The following is a 22,253-nucleotide window of genomic DNA, read 5'->3' on the forward strand; positions in this document are numbered from 1 at the left end:
CCCTCCAGTATTCCCTCCCCTTAGTTCATGTCCATGGGTTGTACATGTAAGTTCTTTGAGTCCTGTTTCCTATACCATTTTGACCTCTCCCCATCTATTTAATGCCTACCAATTATGCTTCTTCCCTGTACCTTCCCCCCCAATTGTCCCCCTTCCCCCTCCTCACTAAAAGCCCTCCATGTCAAGTTTTCCCACTTAGAACCCAGACATTGTGGAGCAGTGAAGAGCCATTCCTGCTTTGCATTCTGTGAATTCCTGACCCAGGAAGTGGAGACAATAGAAGATTATTGTTGTTTCAAGACACTAAATTTGGGGGTAATTTGTTTTGCAGCAACAGATAATAGTTACCTGAAAGCACACATGATTAAACATGGAATAATTCTTTTTGCAAACTGAAAAAAATAATCTTTATACAAACCAATTTAGGATATTTAATGTTTGGTAGATTTTGTTTAAATAGTACAATTAAACTTCCTTCGTATAAACTTTCCTAATTTGAAATGTGAGGAACTTAGAATCTAAATTTCAAAATTTTAGGCTGAATGTCATCAAGAAGTTCTGGAAAGGAGAGTTTAGGTAATCCACGGAAGAATCCATGGAGAATACCGGAGCTAATAAAGAGAACTAAAATAAGTGCTTTAAAGTATAGCACTCTCCACATAGAAGGCACTCAATAGTTATAAAGTGTCAAATGAACATTAGAAACCTTAAATTTTTCCTAACCACTTTTTACACATTAATTAGTTTTAACATATTCTATTTGGCAAATCAGTCAACTTGGTTTGAGCAAATTATTTTTGCAAACAAATATTTTATCTTTTCTTAATTAAAGGTGAGCTCCCTGAGGGTATCCTTATTGAGTTCATCTCTGTATTCCTCAATGGACAGAACTCAGTGTTGTAGGTCAAATACTGTTCTTAAATATTTGTAAAATGATCAAACTGCATGGATAGACCTGAAGCTAACTCAAAGATCTTAGAGTTTACTTTTTCCTTTCGCTTATTTGTTCTGCCCTTCCCCACAATTAGTCCAAGCTAGTTGATGTTATATTGTATTTCCGACAGCATACTGCATACTGCTTTATTAGCATTTACCAGTTTACTCACAGTAAAGATAAAATTACAAATGTTTGCCACCCAAAACTGGTCAGCTGTGGTGATCAAACCATCCCCCCTTTTCCTCAGGACTATGCGTGCTGCTGAGCTCACCGCACCCCAGGCAGCTCCATTTGGGCTGTGCAGTTCGGAAGCTTGCTCATTTCCTTGTGCAACTCAGGACAGGGAAAACCTAATCCATAAATTCTCTATTCTGTTACAGGCAGAGATTTATACATCAGCATTATTTTTAAAATATTACAAAGACAGTCCATTCTACTTAGGATAGAAAGGAACAGGCCCCTAATTTTTTGTTTATTTCTCCAATTCCGTTATATTGCCTGTGCTCAGACTTACACTTTTCACTGAATAAAAATTTTGAAATATTGATGTATAAAGTTACAGCGGTCTTTGAAATCAATCAGTTCACGAAGCAATAGTTTTTTCCATACATATTCACACTTAATTACTACTATAAATAAGATATTCACAATTTCTCCAGTTTTAATCTGAACATTTGGTTTGTATTAACAAGATGTGGGTTCTAGTATAGACTTGCTAATTCACTGTAAGGCCCTGACAAGCCATTCTAGATCTCTGCCTTCACCCACATCTAACAGGGGAAATACCCTTTCAAACCCACTTTATAGGCAAGTAGGCATAGGATTTACATGACAATGTTTTGCCAATGTTGCTAAACAAACATAACATTTTATCATACTCCTTTCTGATATTTTATTTCCTTTTTATAATTTAACCAAAATAAAGATTGCATACTTTTGAACTACAAAATTTGGTAGTTATACAAGGTGAATTAAAGTAGTAAAGCTGGTCATAATAATAAACCCATTCATCAATGCTCTCATTTAATTGTATTAAGTAATAATTATAAAAATAGGTAAAGTTTTGTAAAATATTCCTATTTGTTCTGTCCTAGGAGTTCTTGCCCATGTCCACAGACTGTCGGGCATCAGCCATGGCATCAGGCACTTGAACAGTCATTTTGTCCATCGACTTTGTCAAACAGACTTGGCAGCCCAACCGTGACCTGCATGAAAAAGCGGGAGGTATAGTTTAATGTTAAGTATTTATTATTTATAAAACAATGCAGCTACACAGAACAGTTTCTTACCCAAAGAAGTTAGAAATTCATTTACCTCTTAAATTTCTATTAAGTTGAAAAAGATACATTCTACTCAACTAGAGGGTAACAAAATGGGAACATGAAAAACAAAAAGCCTAGTGGAGCAAAGCTTCGCTTTAGTCTTCAGTGTCCATCATCTACTAGTTGTTTCACCAGAATGACTGCTTTTTGGTGAAAGGACAGGAAATAAAATAATCAGAGGCACAACAGTGAAGAAGAAAACAGGTTTTAGCATTGCCTGTTGCTAAAGAAAATGATTAATCAATTCCCAGGTAATTAAAATCATACAGACTATAAAGACTTTAAAACAAGAAATTTGGAAGTCATAAACTATCAGACGCATATTTCCCCACACTTTTAACATTTCTAAAATTGAAATAAATCTTAAAATCAATGATGTCACACAGTCACTGTGATGTGGCGGTCACATCAGAGCTGTGAACCTGGCTGTAATATTCATGTAGCTGTCTCTTCAAATGAGTGGTGAGAGTATGTTACTACTTCATGTATTGAATTTAATCACCAGTCAAAATTAGTGCAAAAGACTGCAAGACAAAAAAAATAAGAAATACAGAAACATAGCAGAGTATAAATTTGATATTTGTAGAAGTATAAATTTGATATTCATAAAGCAAATATCTGTCATTAAAAGAATAGCTATAATTCCATTTTCTTTTTCTTTTCAGAATTACTACCAATTTTGTTTATGCTTTCTTTTTTTTAAATATTTTATTTATTTATTTTTAGAGAGAAAGGAAGGAAAGGAGAAAGAGAGGGAGAGAAACATGAATGTGTGGTTGCCTCTCATGTGTCCCCTACGGGGGACCTGGCCTGCAACCCAGGCATGCCCTGACCAGGAATCGAACCATCGACCCTTTGCTTCACAGGCCCGTGCTCAATACACTGAGCTACACCAGCCAGGGCTATGCTTTCATTTTTCAACAGGGATATACAAATCATGCCAAGGTAATTCGAAATAGCTCTTTTACCCTGCACAAAATAGATTAAGTGCTATGATAACTTTGTGCTCTATTTTTACTAGCAGTATTTTTCTTTCTTAGTGGTGCACAAAAATAAATGCCAGTCTTACAATCAAATTGTCTTCCATTTGATGGACTATTATAGGCAGGTCTTGGTTTCATTAATATATCTAAGCATTTACTAAAGATCTAAAGGCACAGCACTAAACATCAGTTTAGGTACAAAGAACTGCAACTCAGGTCAATCCTCTGAATATCTCTTACATGCTGGGCACCCAAGGGATACAAAATGGAGGGAGCGGGGGTTCGAGCCTTAGAGCCCAACAGACGGGTGGTTGAGAATCCAGCCTGATGAACACAGTGTGTACACTTTCTTAATGCCCCTCCCCAAACTCTAGTTTCCTAATCTTATCCTAAAGATGGATAATAAACAGGTTCCTCACTAGACTGTTGTGGGATTAGCTGCTAATGAGTATCAGGGAGTGAACTTTCAACCAAATAGAAGAGATGACACACGTTAGTAGATATTAACACTTGAGCTTGTGACAAATGCCAGAGAGTGAAAGCCAAAAGGTCTGAGGAGAAAGCACTTACTTCTGTCCAGGGGAGCTAGAATACTGTAGTTGAAAAATAATTAAATAAATTTAAAAAGAAACATAAAAAAATAATAATAAATAAAATAAAAATAAAACCAAAATGGGCTCTGAAGAATGGGCAGGATTTAATATTTCATAAAAGAGAAAGGAGACAGACATTTTTGAGGCAAAAGTAACAGAATTATAGGTACGTTTGAGGCAATGTGGGGTTTTAGCTTAGCTGCTGCACAGGACAGACAAGGAACAAGAGTGACAGGCTCAAAAACGGCCAGGCCAGCCAGCTTTGCAGGCCAGTGAGAGTTCAGGTTTTAACTGGTGGGCAATGAGGACCCACTGGGAAGTTTTTGAGTAAGGGAGTAAGTACAACCACAGGAAACACTGATTGTTAATAGAAAAAGAAATCCCCTTCTACACTAGTTCCTATTTGTTTATTAAACACAGCCTTGACAACACTCAAGTACATATTAAGCTCCATCTGCAAGAGAGAAAATGAGGCAAACCGATTTAGACCAATTAATTAGCACTGTGGTGAGCCCTAGAGAGACAGATGGTTATCTGATAGCATTAGTCTTCAAGGAACTTTTAATTTAGTAAGAGAAAGAGACATAAATAGCTGTCAGTGAAACAGGGTGGAATTAAGTCAAAAGTGTGTTACAGGAATACAGGCAGGGGTAGCACCAAGAGCCCCTGCTGGGTATTATTAACTATCTGTGTAGTAACTATCCCTTCGATGGCCCTGGAAGATAAGGCTGTGGCACCCTGTGACTGTTTTCTCCCCTGCTTCTCTGGCTTGACAGTCTCCACAGTGTAGAAAGTCTTACAGCTCTGGAGAAGGAGACAGACAGCAGGTCTTCTTCCCTGATCTCACTATGAGTCCCACAAAATTCTGATGCTTGTGCAAACCTTGAAGATACTTTCTCCAGTCACCCTTGTCATATATACCTGACAGTGGAAATATATTGGGTGTTGTGTTTAGTTCTAAGATTGGGGAAGCAGCTCAAAAAAGTAAAAAATGAAGGGCATTAGGCCCAAATTAACCAAATTACAGAATGACTCAAATCACTCTGTAGTTGTGCAGCCTTGAGCAAATTTCTGATAACTAAACCTTGTCCTCCAACCCAGAAAATGGTGATAACACTGCCTAACTCTGATGGCTAGAAATAATCTTGAATTACCTGTGCATTGTAGTGAGTATCTCACATATAGTTAGCATTATAGTTATATAATTATAGCACTGTAGTTATAATGCTAACAACTACCATTTAATGAATGCTTTCTCTGCATTCACACAACAACTTCACACAACAACTGTATGAAGTAGCTATTCTTACCCTCAAATATCTTATCTTACAAATACAGAAACTGAGGCCTTTCTGCAGATTATCCATGGACACTGGTGGCAGCAAGTGCCAACAACCATCAAATACAGATTCAGAGATAATTCCTGAATCTCTCATCCTATCAACCATTAATTCCACCAGTAACTGCTGACGCCCTATTGTGCATGCCATAAAAGCTAGTCCTTACTCTTCATTTCTGTGTTCTAAAATTTCTGAATTTTACTATCAAAGTCCTTGGCTAGTTCACATTTCCATTAGGCTTTTGTATCATTTGACATCTGTGCATCTCTTCTAACTGTAGCTCTGCTCTAATTTTCTTTTTCGTTTCACTTAGAACATTATTTATTCCATGCACATACAAAGTTTACCTAATAAAAGGTCAAGAACTTGGCTATGACGTACTCTTCCTATTAGAAGAGAAACAATTCTTAGAACTAAATTAACAGAATCTCTGAGTGTATTCTGTGTATTAACTATCCTTTCTGAAAAAAAGGTGCTGACAGAGACAGTGGCACCGGAAGACGTGAAGGGGACAGATGCCAGTCAGAATCTGCTCTGCTTGGGACTCAGAGAGATACTATTTTCCCAGTTCCTCTTCCCAGGGTATCAGTCTCACCTCCACCAAGAGGGAAATGAACTGCAAAAGGGATAAAATTATTCTTCACCTCTAAGTAAATAAATACCAGTCACCTAAGCATGTTTGCTAGAAAAAGAAATTTAATGTTTTTTAGATAAGATTCTTTGTTAAGGGTCTAACAAAATTATAGCTACATAATACATAAGAAATAAAGCTACTATTATTACTATTATTTTTAAATTTTTTTAAATTATTTTTATTAGGGTCACCAAATTATAAACACCAAAGTCAACCTTACATAAGCCCTCATTACCTTGCCCCTTAAAACAGTAAAGCAACTAGCTACTTTCCCTAATCCCAAACAAATGATTTTATAATTTTTAAGAATAAGGCATCACTTGATATCACTCGCTTGCTACTTTAGATCTTACCACTTTTAAGAGTAATTCTACCTATTAATTAATAACAATAACTTCTGACTGATGTGGCTTAATGTACACTTAGAAATAGAACTATTCATGTTACCATACTTACTATTATATATTAAGTTCCTTTAAAAATTCCATTCTCTCAAGTAGGTAAATCTTTCCATTATAATTTTGTTCAATTATCAAATCTATCCTTCCATAGTACCATAAAAAGCATTAGATTTAATCCCAACTCATTAAATTGTGATGAATATTTATTTCTGGAATAAAAATAAACTAAAGAAACCTATTTTTTTACTTTAATAAAAAGGAAAGTTTCATAAGGGCTAAACCACAGAATATAAAACAGAGAAATGTCATATTTTATATTCAAAGTTTATACCTGCTACCTATCTATGCAGAAAGAACTGTATTACACACACAGGTCTGGTCTTAGACAGACATGAACTAATAAACCTATATCTTCCCAGACTATTAGTACAACTGAAGTGGTCCTAAATCTTACCTATCTGTTAGCCCGTACGCCAGATCAAGCATGTCATTTTCCTCATCAGTGATTGCGTCTAACTTCTCATATATGTGTTTTTCAAAGATGAGGTGACAGGTAGAACAAGCCAAGGTTCCCTCGCATGCACCTACAAAAGCAACAGACATTGAACATACTCGGCTCTGCATTAAACACAATTTAAACTTGGTGTGAATTAACTAAAGTTAATTATTTCTAAATTTTAAAATCAGCACTGGCATACATAAATAAGACTTTATTTCTGCATAATGGTAAGAATCAGGGACAATCCTCTACCCCCATACACACTCAATTTGAAATCACTTTCACATATCATTTCAAAAAGATTCTGGAAAGCTCAACACAATTTATGAAGCCTTGTGGTATATAGGAGGAGTGAGAAAGCCACCAAACCTACATCCAAATAAGTTATACATTCTTCCCCCTTGGTCTTTCCTTGTAATCAGGACAGAATCGAATAAGTTCACTCTAAGGGTCACATTGGTTTTAAATAATGAGATATTTCTCCTGTGCCACATTTAATCTATTAATGTAAGTGCCTATTATATGCCAGGTGCTGTGAAAAAGGGAAATGACTGAATCTGTTCTGCATATCCTTTTCCCAGGTTACCCAACCTTTGCTTGAAAACCTCCCGAGAATCCGCACCCGCACAAGCCAGCCAGCTTTGCATTTTGGCTCCTAATGAGCTGAAGTGTGCAACTCAAATGTCCACCAACTGATCCAATACTATCCCAAGGAATCCAATCCTCTCTCCTCCAGCTTTATTGAGATATAATTGACAAATAAAATTGTAAGATATTTAAAATGTACACTGTGATGATCTGATATACATATACATTGTAAAAGTATTCCTATCATTTAGTTAACACATTAACTAAATGTGTTAACTTATAAATTTTTAGTGAGAACACTTAAGTTCTATTCTCTTAGCAAATCTCAATTTTACAACACAGTGTTATGAACTGTTGTCACCATGTTTTATACTTTAGAGCCTCAGACCTTCAGTATTTTACAGATGGAAGTTTGTGCCCTTTACCAATCTCTCTCTGTTTCCCCCACTTCTAGCCCCTGGCAAACACCTTTCTACTCTGTTTCTATGAAAACTGTATTAACTATTTAGTGACTCCTTCTTTTAAACAATAGCTTTTCATGTATTTGAGATCATCCTTCCCTCTCCAGGCTGAGGACACCCAAGTCTCTCACACTCTCCTTCTACAGCAGTTCTAAACCCCTTCCCCAGCCTGGGTAGGGGCTCCTCTTAGACTGCGGCAGCCAGGAGGGTCTGACAAAACAGAATTGTGCAGGATTGTTATCGTTAAATTCCACCTTAAAAATAATTTTTCTATTTATTTTAATACTAATTTTAAAGGTCATTACACAAATTTGAAGATTATAGATTCCTCGGAGATACTTCGGCTTGATTTAGATTATCTTCTGGTCAATAAACGACACATAATACATGTAAGAGAACTACTATCAATAACTAGTAACCTTAATTTTCCTCTGAATGAATAAAATATTTTAGTAAGAATTGTTCCCTCATAATATAAATATTTGTTATTTATCTTTTGTTATAACAATCAAGAAAGAGAGGCTTCCTTAAATGTTCATTTTTATAAAATCTAACTCAAAGAAGTCACAGAATTAAGCAGAGAGAGAACACAGAGGGAAGTACAGGAGCAGTGAGCATGGGCTCTGCTGCCAAACCCCCGGGCTGCAATCCCAGCTCCACTTTCACTAAGGGCACCAACTTGGACCACTTAATCCATCATGCCTCAGTTTCCTCAACGGTTTTATCTGCACCAACATCACATGGTAGTTGGGAGAATTACATGTGAGTGTGCACTTAACATAGGAGTATGTACTTGCAACCATGACTGGTAGATAAGATACTAAGCACTATACAAGTGTTGGTAATTATTTTTGAAAGTTATATGACATCTTAGAGTAATTCAACTGTCTTTTTATAAACATAAAGAGAATTAAACCCAAGAAGTTAAATAAATACACTAAGGTCATACTATTGAATACTAAGTATATATGGTTCACGACTTCAGCTAAGTTTTCCAATGCTGAAAACAACTAGTTCCTCCCCCTCAATCTAAGTCACCTCACTTAAATATTAAATGTAATACAAAAATATACATACACACCAATTGGTTATTTGAACAAGTATCTTAGTTTTCTATTTTTGTGTAAAGTTGAAGTATTTCACACAAAAGGTAAATATACTTCACTTAAAAAGAAAAGTGCTTTCTCTGCTTAAAAAAATACACACAGATACATATATCAAGTTCAAAAACCCCTGTAGTAAAAGGAGAACTGGTGTAAGTGCAACCTTAAGGTCAAGGCTCCAGGCTCCCGATGGACCTACCGCCCCAACTGCTGTGTCCTGGGCAAGTCTCCCAGTTTTCTTCTCGACTGTGTAAGATGTTGAGGTAGATGATCTCTAATGTTCCTGATCCCTGTTGGCTCTAATATTTTATGACTCCACAAAAAAGTACTACATTCTAAACCTATGCATTCAGTAAGTACACACTTATCTTGATTTGTTTGTCTTATTAATACCCAATGCAAACAGATGATGTATTACAGAACTGTACACCCGAAATCTATATAATTGTATTAGCCAATGTCACACCAGTAAGTTCAATTTAAAAAATACCCAGTGCAAACAAACTCAAACTAAAATGGCAAATCCCTCTGGAAATATTCCAGGAGAAAAATCAGGAAATCCTGCCTCCTTTTGTCTTAAAAATGTAAGTCAAACAATCCTTACAAAATATTCCCAGAAACTTTCTTCAGATTTGTTATGAAAAGAACAAATCCTGAAACCTGCAAGCCAAGTATAACAGAAGATGTGAGAAAAACAAAACTCCCGGTCCAGGGCAAGAGGTATGTGGGCCTGCAAAGGCAGTGGGCCATTTGCTTTCTAAGGAGCTTGAACTAGTTCTAGAAGCCCACTGTTCTCCACTTTGTTTCCCAACACACTGCGTGGATAACGCAGGCTCAGTTAACTGTCTTTCACGGTGGGTTACCACAGAGACGACACTGGCCAGGGGTTGATGAACACCTGTCACCCTTCTCCCACACCTAGCCCCTGGAGAGACTGTGGGTGTGAACCTGTACCCCAGGTTACAGAGAGTTGAAAAACTATCCTGAGCGAGAGAGTGATATAGCATACTTTATTTTGGATAGATCTCACTGGTGGTTATGTGTAAAGGATGAATTAAAATGAAAAAGAAGAAAAAGCCGAGAGATTTCACAAAGCCAGAGGGGCAAATAGGAAAGATCAGAGGCAGCGAGAGCCAAGGTGAGACCCCTCCTAGAAAGGCAGTCAAAATAAGAATGTCCCAAATGGTAGAGAGAAAACCAGAAAAGTGCAATGTCAGATAAGCCAGGGGGAAGAAGAATGCATACAATATGGTCTTAATCACCCCCGAACAGAGAGAAAAGTCCATATGACCATAAATCCTAACAGAAAAGCTTAGGACATTCCTTTTCGTACCACCTGGTCAGACAAACTGAAGAGTTACTCACCATCCATCCAAATCTTGAAACACTTTAAATTCTCTCCTCCCTAGGAAAGTCCAATTCTAACCTTCCTAAAGGTTTTATTTCATTTTCTAATATAATTTTTATTGCCCTCTCATGGACTGCACCAGTGTTTACATATCTTGCTTAAGCTGCCAAGCTCAGAGCTGAAGAACGTATTCTAATCAGAACCTGACAAATACTGAGTGTATACAAATTAACTTTTGGTTCCTACATGCTAAGTTCCTATTACCTGTTTACCCCATGTTTATTCTTTAAATAAATGTATCATATTCATGATCCCTCCTTACTTTATACTCCCTTTCAAACTTTTTCCACTACAAGTTGAGACCAGGTATGTTTTTCTTATTCCTCATACTAAAAAGAAACTCAAATATAAAAGAAACTTCGAAACTCAAGATGAAGTCAACTTAGCTTGTATAAATAAGATGGCTAACACTGAACTAGAGAAACATGGTGATCCTACTGTGATACAAGTAATACTATAGATTAAAACTCTGCAGCAAAGATGTACAAGACACATCGTTCTCAAGTACACACTGAACACTATCCAGGAGAGAGTATATGTTAGGTCATAAAACAAGTTTTAAAAAATTTAAGATTGAAATAATATTTATTATATTTTCTAACAATGGTATAAAACTATTGGTGCATATATCCCCATTACCTAGAATAAGGTATAAAGTGAGAAAAGCAGTCCCTATAGAGTGGGGGTATGTGTAGTATACAGTGTGTGTGTGTGTATAGTAGGTATGTCCAAGAAGTGAAGATGTTTTCGACCTTACATTAGAAGTTGCAATGCATTTTCTCATAAAGCCAAACTGCAAGCAGTTTAAGTAGTTACAAATAAATAGGTTCTGTAGGTTGGCCTGAAAATTTTGCCACCACATATAACACTATTTTCATGGGAAAGCAAACTGCAAATGCCAAGTAGCTGACCTGAAAATGATCTTGGAGAATAAAACCTATTCATAAAATTGGTAATATTTGTTGTTTTTATTCTTATCACATACAAAGGAAAACACTCTACAAAACAAGCAACGGGAAACAATCTATAAAAGGGAAGAGGGTACAAAAGTTACCATGAGATAGCCTTCAATCTCAAACTGACAGCTGATCAGAATATGAGTACAATAAAATGACATGTAGAAAGATGGGAACTGAAAGTGCAATAGTTAAGTGACTTATGCTTATTGCTTATACACAGTCCAGAGCAACATTGGTGGCTGCCACTTTCTAGCATATTTATTAGTAGTTGGTTTTATAAGTAAATTAATGGGGGAAATATGCACATGTGGATGTATGTATGCATATATGCAAATATTCATGTATCTGTATATACAGATACACATACATACATATATAAGCACGAAGTGACTGCATTTTATGAGGGATGCATTCTCAAAGATTTTGAAAATTGCTTAAATCTCATAATTTATTTTCTCAATGAAACAAATGTAAAGTAGGAAAGTGGGTTCTCATAGTTCATTAATCTATAATCATCACATCACATTTTTTGTTTCTTTTTTAAGTTTTTATCATAAAATTTAATTATGGTTCAGAAAAAATTGAGTGAGTAACTTCCTCTGGAAAAAAAATATTGACTCTGTGTAGACTGCAGTTACTGGGGGGCAGGGGACTGTTAAGTTACCCTTATTTTCTATTATGAAAATGACAGAAAGTCCCATTTCCATCTGATTATTGAGATGCATGTGCACCAAATGGCTGAATAAATACCACAAAAAAGGTAATAAAAGCTGTAAAGCTAGGGCATGCAATAGGTTCTAATAGAAAGTCTCAGAAATACCCAAAGTGGCTACAACATGTGACTGGAATTTGGAGTTCTTTTCAGTCATATTTGTCTTTTGCTCCATGTTTAAGGATGTGCATGAACTCATTGTAGTTGAAATTTCCTTGTTGTCAATAGGTGCTTCTCTGTATAGCTCACCCACTTCCTCACCTGTAACCTGACCTCCCGCTGATGTTGGCAGCTCTCTTGGGTAATTCTTCTGAATGCTGCCAGTTGCTTCTTCATCAAAGCAAGCAAAAGCATTTCTGATAACATCTGGATCTGTGCCATTTAACTTCTCAGCAAACATCATGAAGAACATGGTGAAATTTATGAGACCTGGTGCCTCATTCTTCATAGCATCTAGATACTCGACTGCTGAATACTTCCCAGGGAGGCACACAGATCAAGTAAATCTTCCTTGTCAAGAAAACCGGCACTGTTCTGATCCATCATGGTGAAGGCCTCTTTAAGCTCCTGACTCTGTGACTGCTGGAATATGGCCAGCAACTGGATGTGGCAGGCTGGCAGCACTTCTTGGTGGCCTTGGTTCTTGCCCTTTTGCTCCACGTGGTGGTGGTTAGATCCCTGCACAGACGTGAGACTCCAAGTGTTTCAGTGACCTTCTTGCTGCCCTCGCTGCCACTATCGCCACCATTCTACACCCAGAGCTGCTGAAATCCCTCCCATTTTTGTTTTAAAATATACTCTGGTAGAACAAACATTTGAAGTAAAATTTTTTACATTACTATATCCACCTTTCAAATAATTAAAAATACTACATGCCTTAGCACAGACAACAATCTTGACTTACAGCACATTACACCCATACTGATATCAGCCCCTAGCAACAACGTTTTATCCTTGCCTATTTATACAATTTTCATGAATTTACAGGTCTGTATGCTTTAGTGCTGCTTTTTATATTGTCAGCATTTTGGATAACAATTCAGAGATCTTTCTCCTGCATTAATAATAATAATATGTAACATGACAGGTTTTTGGCTTTCTTTATACCATTTTATAACATCTAACTTCTGACTTCCAAAATAACTCATTTTCAGATGTATTTTTCAGCATTATCATATAATGAATGCTTGGCTGAAACTGTTAAAGCCTTTAAAAATATTAAATGATACTCAAATCACAGTTTAAAATATCAGCACCAGAGTCAACAAAACTACACAGGCATTCAGATGTCTGCAAACAGCATAGGTCCTATTATACTAACAAGGAATGAAAGGTATTTGTTTACCAACTAAAGTGGTGCTGCTTTAGCTGCAGTAACAAATGTAAAATTTGCAGTTTGCACAGCTTGCCCACTTGACATTATGAGATTCTTGACAACAGTTTTGGGTTTTCACAGTTCTGATTTTACTAGAGTAACACACGTAGTGTTAATCTGCACAATTTAAAATTTGTATAATTTTAAAATTACACTAAATATAACTAAGGCATGGTTACTGGATAATTTCAAAGTAGGTAATGAATAAAATTTTCCTACTGAATTTAAAAAAAACTAGTAATATTAAGCTTCTTTACAAATGCTCAGAAATTCTTGCCATTAAGTTAATTCCCAGAGAAAGTTGGGTATTTGCAAACTACTTCATGTAACTTGAGTATCTGCCAACAGAAAAAGGCTGTTTTGTGTGTGTGTACATGCAAGCAAGAGTGCACATGTATGTCACATTAAGATCATTTTGTAGATTTATTATGATGCTGACAAGACAGATGGGTCACCCTGACACTTAGCCCCTTTCCCAAACAAAAATCCAATGTATAGCTTTGTAGGAATATTATATATTAGAAATGCGAAACTACATATAAATATAAAATCTAATTTTATAAAATAAAGTTTGATCTAGAATAGCCAGAAATACATTATAACAATAGGAAGTCAATAAACATGATAGGAATAAATATAGATTCATATAAACATTATCAGGATCTCCCAATTTAAATAATTTCCCTCAAAACAGACATATGAGGGATACAGGTAATGCAGAAGAGACCAAGAAAGCCTGAGATAATAAAATAGGTAAATTTGATCAGAGAGGTGTAACTGCCCCCTAGTGACATAATATTATAATACACCCTAAAACTACATAAAAGTTGGAAAAAATGCTTATAAATTTGTGTTCCTTCCAAAATTCACAATTGTTCCTTTTTAATCATTTATCCATTCATTACTTCACTTCATATACAATAAGGGATAAAACAGGAATGATTTTATCCTTCATTGCAGTCTCTTGGGAGAAAGATGTACAAGTAAACAAAAATATATAATTAATAAACTATGATAAATTCTATTAAAGAAATGAACAGGATGCTGTAATGGGGAATAATGGGTTCAGGCAAATAAAAGAAACTCTACTTCAGATTGGGTGGTTGGGCAAAGCCTCACTAAGGAAGTATCATAAACTGAGACTAGACAGACAGGATTTTCAAGATAGCAATGGGGGAAGTATTCCAGGAAGAAAAAAATTGTAAAGTGTATACAAAGTCTCGAAGGTAAAAATTCTGGGTGAGTTCAGCCCTTGAGAAAAGGCCAACGTGGCCCAAGTGAGAAAAAGAAGTAGTAGAAATAGGGGTGCGGTGAGGGGGCAGATAATGCAGAACCGTTTAGGCTAGGGTAAGGAATGTGGATTTTAGCCTAAGTCACATGGGAAGTTATTCATGGTTTTTAATCAGGAGACATGTCTGATGTGTACTACAACAAATCACCCCAATCAGGGGCTCAAGAACAGAAGCAGATCCACACAGTTCCAGGTATACAGTGACCAGCCAGCCCCGAGTAGTTACTGCAGGGATAGGGAGACTAGGACACACTTTGAATAGACGACATACTTTGAAGACACAACGGTCAGGAACTGCTGATGGACTGGAGGTAGGGGATGGGGGAGAAGAATAAGATGCTCTCTAGTTTCAGGCTTCAACAGCTCAGTGATGCTCATAACTGACACAAAAGGCTCAAGGAAGGGCAGGTTGGGGGTCGGAGGGGACAGCTCAGATTGACTTAAAAATACCTGTGCAATATCCAAGAACAGATGTAAAGGAGGGAAGTTGGGTCTGTAGTCCACAAGGCAGAGAAGAGGTCTGAGCTAACAATGTAAATGTTAAGAGTTTATGGGCATCTAGATAAGATTTGAGGTCACAGAAGGAATGAGATCACCCAGAGAGAAACTGTACAGAGACTCCATACTTAGCCTTGTTTGAGTGTGGTGAGCATCTGTGAACATGACTTACAACGAACGATATTTAAAGGGTCTCCTGTATTCGGCTTTGGGAATTAATAAAATAGCTGCCCCCATGTTGTTACAATAACCTCTTCTTCATAAGGAGAACATTTCAGACTTCTTGATTTCTTTTCATCTTTATCCTATATAGTGAATTAGGCTTAACTCACCTTTTGTGGTCCTATTTTAGTATATCTCAAGATTACATTTACAAGCCAAAACTATGGACACGTCAGGATCCTTGATCTTTAAAGGCTCTCTGCTAAGTCTGCATAAGTGAATGCAGAATTCTTAGCCAACTACTAAAGACAGTGTTGGCATTAAATTTTCTATATTTCTGGTGTACCGGGGAAAAAAGGATTCTTTTAATAGTTATTGCTGTGTGATGAGATCATGGGAAGTCTTTTTTACTGTACTTTTAAAATTTGCAATAATGAACAGTGTACCTGTACTGCTAATTATGTTAATAATAATAGCTAATGTATATTTAAAGCACTTACTTTTTATAGCTACTGTAGTTCTGTCAGTTTTCTTAAGGTGGAGTGGGAGGACAATGAGAGCAGGTCAAGTTAAAATACCATAAATTTTACCGTTCACACAGTAGGCACTGTGCTAACCACTTTATTCCCAATATCCCATTTAATCTTTAACAATCCCACAAGGTTAGAAATATTATAATCCAATCTTACAAACAAAGAACTGAGGCAAGTGGCTTGCTCCAGGTCTCATGGCTAGTAAATGACAATGTTAGTTTATGAACCATAGTATATAATGAACAGTGTACCTGTATTAATAACTGTAATTAATAATAGCTACCATCTATTTTAAGCACTTGCTTTTTATTTTTTAATCCTCACCCAAGGATATGTTTGTTGATTTTAGAGAAGAAGGGAGAGAGGAGAGAGAGAGAAGAAAGAGAGAGAAACATCCATGTGGGACAGAAACATCAATCAGTTGCCTCCCACATGTGCCCCAAGCGGGGACTGAACCCGCGACCTAGGTATGTGCCCTGACTGAGAATCAAACCCCCAATCTTTTAGTGCACTGGACGACACTTCACCTGAGCCACCCAGCCAGGGCTGAAGCACTTGCTTTTTATAGCTACTATAGTTCTGAGAATTATGAACCATAATCTATCTGATCCTAGTTTATTTTTCATTACAGTGTTATGTACTACTTTTCATTTGTCAAAGAGTATCGGAGAAACAAAGGTTAAAGTGTAGCTACATATGAACTCACACAAAGATCAATTATACATAAATTTTATAGAATATACACTATACATAAATTATCAGTGAGTTCTTTACCTAAATAAGCCATTCATTTTTTAAACTCATTCCAGAGAGAGAAACATGGATGTTAGAGAAACACTGATTGGTTCCCTTTCCTAACAAATAACAGAGTTGAAACCTATTCAATAGTTTCACTTAAAAATTTTAAGGAATCTTTCATACTCACCAAAACCATCAATATCTAGATTATTTTCAACCACAACATCTAGCAGAGAGTCACCGACTTTTCCTTTGGTTGTTAATATTTCACCATCACGGTTTAAAAAGTGGACTGTTATTTTATCTTCTGAGCTGGAAAAGGAAATAGTCCTTTATTATTTTCTGTAATTTCAAAAATTTTTAAATAATTGTTCTAAGAACTTGTAAGGCCAAAGAAACAGTTGTGTGTGTGTGTGTGTGTGTGTGTGTGTGTGTGTATGGTGCAAGCAAGCAAATGTGCTCTTTTACAGTATTTTCTTTTCTTTCCAAAGTTCATTTGGGAAGAAGACACCACAAATCAAAGGCATGTCTCTGCCCACCTACCAGGAGAGCTCTGCCACTTTAAAGGAAATGGCAGTTACATCACTACCAAGGCTATGTATCTCCCTATGTATCATGTGTCTCCCTAGTGGTCATGGTCATGGGTCACAGTCATGTGAAAATATTCAGCAATCATTTTCACTCATGAAAGTCTATTTTGCTCTCACATAGCAATCAGAAAAACAATGTCTCTATGATTGTGTCTCTAAAAGACCAGACCATGGCTGTGCTGAGCTTTAGAAAAGCAAATCTTTCTGCCATTAGTAAGACAACCGTGCCTGTGTCTGATGGTACTGTTGCTTACAGGCAACAGTTTGACAGATTTCTGAGCATTTGAACATCTTATCTTGGTCCACACTGTGTACTCAAAAATCAGGGACCAGAAAACATTATTTGTTTGTTTGTTTATTTGTTTGAATCTGTGGGAGGATAACTATAATACCTTCTTATGTGTTTTATCTTATAAAGATAAATTATAAGATAATATTATAAGATATTACAAGATATTATAAGATATAAGATATCTTATAATATAAGCTGACTTAAATTTCTTTCCCTGCTCAAAAACATCACAACGAAATTTGGAAAAACAACTTATATAAGCAACTAGATCTCCTCCACCATTGATCATTTTAATTTTTACCTCACAACTGAAAATATGTACTTCAGTTTTAAATGATTAGTTATAATTTTCAGAACTGGCAGCAGACTGTAATTGTCCATATCAAAGAAAAATTTAATGTAAGTAAAACCTAGAATTAAATAATTCCAGAGCTATATCTTGCAAATTATCAAATTAGTTCATTTCATAAACAAGGCAACTGAAGTCCCTGTCAGATAATAGCCTCCCTACAATGAAAAAGGAAAATTCCATTAATTAAAAATTACCAAAAATATGTGTGAACGTCCCTCAAAAGGGCCTGTGCTCTCCAGTTTTTTCATAGCAAAAAAAAAGCTTTAAAAATAAGTATTCTAAATATTATTCATGATTTTCCAGATAGAATGCTGAGAATGAAGATACTCTGAAAGCAGGAAGACCACTTTGTAAGTTATTAAAACAGCACAAGGATGTATGAGACACTGGTTTAAGAGATATTCAGGAGATAGAATTAAAAGGTTCTGGTGTCCATCAATATAAAATGGATTGAGAGAGAGGGAAGAAATAATGTTGAAGTCTCCAGCTGGGGCAGTAAGTTGAGGTTAACAGAGGAGGAGAAGAAGCTTTGGGGAAGATGAAAATGAGTCTGAGTTTAGACCCTTTTTAATTTAAATAATAGAAAAAAGTAGACGAGAATGTCCAGAAACCAGATGGAAATGTGGATCCAAGCCCAGCAGAGCAGTCTAGAAATTTGACATCGACACACACCTGGTAAAAGTACAACAGAAAGAATTCCATCCTTTGTGCTCACTACTAAAAACCAAAGGTTTGGGGGTTGCTATTCTTCCAGAGCACCCCAAAGCTGAGGTACAGAGAGGTAATTCGAACTCTTTTTTACCTCAGACTCCTCTGTAAAAATGGGTCAACAGTGTAAGCAAAATACATAACACAGAGCAGAGCTGAACAAATACTGATTAATGACTTTTATTTAAAGTCTCAGTCCTCTAGTTGCTAAGAAGCCTGCTATGTATTAGAGGTGTACAACCCCAGAAAAAAAACCCTGCAGAGTAAGAGTACTAATAGATTTACCAAATGACAGGAGAAGAAGCAGAAGTGAAAAAGGAAAGGTACTTCTGCAATTGAAAAATATGGATGTAAGAATCATGTAGATTCTAGCCCCAGTTCTGACATACATTCAGTAGATGACCCCAGGAAGCTACTTACTTCCTTATGTGTAAAATAGGAGTAACAGTGACTTCCCAAAGCTGCTGAGAAAATTAAAGGAAAGTTTGTGGAAACTCTTTTTTTCCTTAAAGCATTATATATATACTTTACCCAAATAATTCTAACCATTCACTACTAACAAACAGTGCTGGTGGGTTTTGTAGATTTCTCCTTCAATTTTAACTAGCAAATAGCTTTAGTTGTTCCCAAGGAAGGGTGTATTTCATAACACTGGGAAACCACTGTGATCCTCCTAAATCTACCATCAAGTAATCAGCTAATACCACAAACAACTATGTTTCTCACTTGTTATCCCTTACTCATTGCCATTTATTCTGCTCAACCACAGCAAACATTTTAACAAAGCTGTCAGGGGTTGCTGTGATGAAGTTCAGGAAGGGGAGTTACAGCTGCTGATGGCTGGTACAAGAAAAGGGCCCCCCACCTAGGGCTCCCTACTTTTATAGCCACCTCAACTCTTCCGAATGACCCCATGGACTAAAGAATTGTCAACTATTATGGTACTCAAAAACTACATGAATTTTAGTCCTCGTTTTGCCAGAAACTTAATATGGAATTTTTACTACCATTTACCTACCTCACAGGATTTTCTCAAGAATCAAGTGAAATACATGGAAAGCTCTTTTAAACTTAAATCACTACAAAATATAAAGTATTGTGTAATGGTATTTTGGAGTTAAACTTCAAAGTCAGAACTACAGCTTCTAGATTGCTCTGTCCAATTGACCTCTGCGTGTTCTACACCTGTAATGTCTAATGTACAGCAGCTACCAAATACTGAGTACTTAAAAATTCAACTGGGAAACTGATTCTTTAATTTTATTTAACTTTAATTCTTTTAAATAGCTACATGTGGTTAGTGGTGATCACATTGGACAGCACAAATCTCACATAATACTAGCTGTGGCTCCAAAGTCTGTGATAGGAAGCACAAGGCCATCGACAGAAACTTGGCCAATGAGGGGGATATGAGGGAATAGGGCAAACATGCCTTCTGTTAAGACAACTTCATAATACCCAAATCCAAACAATAAGTTTCAACGATTTAACTTCCATTTACAAAAGCATTTATGTTGATTTAAATACTAGTTACACAAATATGTTCAATACATGTCCCAATTTCTAAACAATTTTTCAAGGAAGCATCCATTGTAGAAAATAAGGCACCTGCCTGAAGGGAGCTCAAAAGCAGAAAAGTGTAGGGAAAATAGAGACAAATAAATTCAGCTTGCCTTCTCCATTATTCTCCTCACAGTTAATGCAACAAATTTATTGAGCACCCACTATACAATAAGATTACGGGGGAAAGAGGAATAAAACCTACACTCTTTTCTCAGCTACTTCATCAAGAAGAAACTGGAAAAGGCAGAATTCAAATGCTTCTCCCTCCCTCCAGTTCTAGCTTCCTATTAATGCATGCCAGCAGGGGGTCAAAGAGTAGTTCTGCATTATATGGGGCCCCAGTATGTGCCTATAGTCTGAAATGATGAGTACATTTTCTCTCTATTATATCTAAGGTGAATATGTCATTGAAAAACAAATATGCCCAAGAATATAAAACCTGGACATATTCAGGGTAAATTTTTTCACATCTCTTTCAACAATTAACACAAAACAACACTGGAGGCCTAAGAAGCTACTGCTGCTAACAGGTAACATCTACAGAGTCCTGCCACTTCCCAGGCACAAGACTACCTGCATTACTTGTATTCTCTCATTTATTCTGCAAATAACCCTGTGAGATCTATACTATTGTTATATCCACTTACCAGTGGAAAAACTGAGGTTCACAAAGATTGAGGAAATTAGACAGTAAGTGCCAAAGCCATTTCAAAACCCTGCCTAGCCACTCCAATGCAGGAGCTTTTAACACGGAATCAACTAGACCAGAGCACACAGGGAAGCTCGAAGGAAGAGTGGGAGTATGCTAACCAAGTATTACCCTGACAAAGAAATGCAGTCAAGATGTCCTAACATTGCAGGACAAAGACTCTGTTAAAAAAAAAAAATGCTGGCCGGGATCTTAATGAGGTCCATCTTACGAAGGTCACTGCAGGCAGGTTCCTGGAAGAGCAAAGGTTAGATTCCAGCCAAACCACAAGGACAACTAGTGGTAGCAAAGCGCCCGGCTTTCCTGAGGCCCTCGGAAAGGAAAATAGGGTGCCCTGGGTCCCCGTTTAACGCCCAGCGTCAGTGTCTCGGAAACTGTGCGGCGCGAAATCAGGAAGACAGTGAGGGCGCCCAGCGCCGAAACAGGGTCGGTAAGAGCGCCACGGAAAAGGAGGAGCAAGAGGCGGGCGGTTCTGGGCGCGTGCGCCCGACAAGCAGGCCTAGGAGAAAATACAGCCGGGCCAGAAATCAGGCCCGGCGATCCTGGCCGCCCCGAGGCGTGGGGGCTATCCCCCGGAGAAGGGTCCCTTAAGCACTCACGCGCAGGCCAGCGCCTCACCTGCAAGGCACCGCTGCAGACAGGCTCAACGGCCGACTGGCCGGCGCGCAGCCTGCCCGGCCGGGCTCAGCGCTCCGGCCTGGCCCCCGCCTTCCGGGAAAGCCACTGGTTCCAACGCGGGCTCCGGCGGCGAGAAATAGCCACCGACGGACTGCGCCGCCGAGAGCCACAGAGGAAGCTTGCAGAAGCCGGGCACCGCCCGCGGAGGCCATAGCCGGTGGTCTAGTAACTACCGGATGGGACGCAGGCCGGCTGCACCCAGTGGTGGCGAGAGGCTCCCTGCGTGCTGGCCGGCAGCTGCGCCGGCGCCTGACGCCCTAGGGCCTGACTGGAGTCCCGGAAGGCTGGGGTGCCGTAGAGGTCCCTCTGGTTCCTGGCGGCGACGGCTCCGTGAACCTTCCTGGTGCCCTATAAATCCTGTAGCAGCCAAAGCACAGCCTTTCCCCGCCCGGTCCCACGCCTCCTAGACTGGTGTTTTAGGGGGCGGGGCTAAGCACTTAGTGTTTTGGGTTTGTTTGTTTTTTGTTTTTAGAAAAAACCTACTAACCAGGTTTTGTCTTAACTTTGAAGCTTTGTTGAGCGTTTAGAGTTGCCACGCAAAAGCAATAAATTTTAGAAGATAACTGAACGTTTCACGGAAAGATACAGTAAAACAATCCCCAGTTAACTAACCCACTGGCTTTTGTTCTGCGCTTCCCGCCTCCCCGAGCCTACCATTAAAAGAAAACACGACGTGATAGATTCTGTCATCTTGGAGTTCAAATTAGTGTAAAAGGAAATTCTGGGCATTGTCAAACAAGGACAGTAGGACACTTCAGGAATCTCAGAATTCCAATAGGTGTACTACCCAGAGGAATAATTATGACTATAAAGTTATAAATCAT

The 22,253-nt window shown here is 37.7% G+C and overlaps 1 protein-coding gene across 1 annotated transcript; it reads right to left on the reverse strand.

Moving 5' to 3' along the window:
- Window positions 1-1,066: 1,066 nt before the first annotated feature.
- Window positions 1,067-21,822, reverse strand: FDX1 (ferredoxin 1). Its single transcript, XM_037163874.2, has 4 exons — window positions 21,370-21,822; window positions 16,725-16,849; window positions 6,665-6,794; window positions 1,067-2,142 (listed from the first exon to the last, which is right to left on the reverse strand). The coding sequence occupies exons 1-4, from the start codon at window positions 21,579-21,581 to the stop codon at window positions 2,028-2,030; spliced, it is 582 nt and encodes a 193-aa protein (XP_037019769.2). The 5' UTR covers window positions 21,582-21,822; the 3' UTR covers window positions 1,067-2,027.
- Window positions 21,823-22,253: the final 431 nt, after the last annotated feature.

This window comes from Artibeus jamaicensis, unplaced genomic scaffold (assembly GCF_021234435.1).
Source record: "Artibeus jamaicensis isolate MK-2021 breed Jamaican fruit bat unplaced genomic scaffold, CSHL_Jam_final contig_585, whole genome shotgun sequence".
Lineage (NCBI taxonomy): Eukaryota > Metazoa > Chordata > Mammalia > Chiroptera > Phyllostomidae > Artibeus > Artibeus jamaicensis.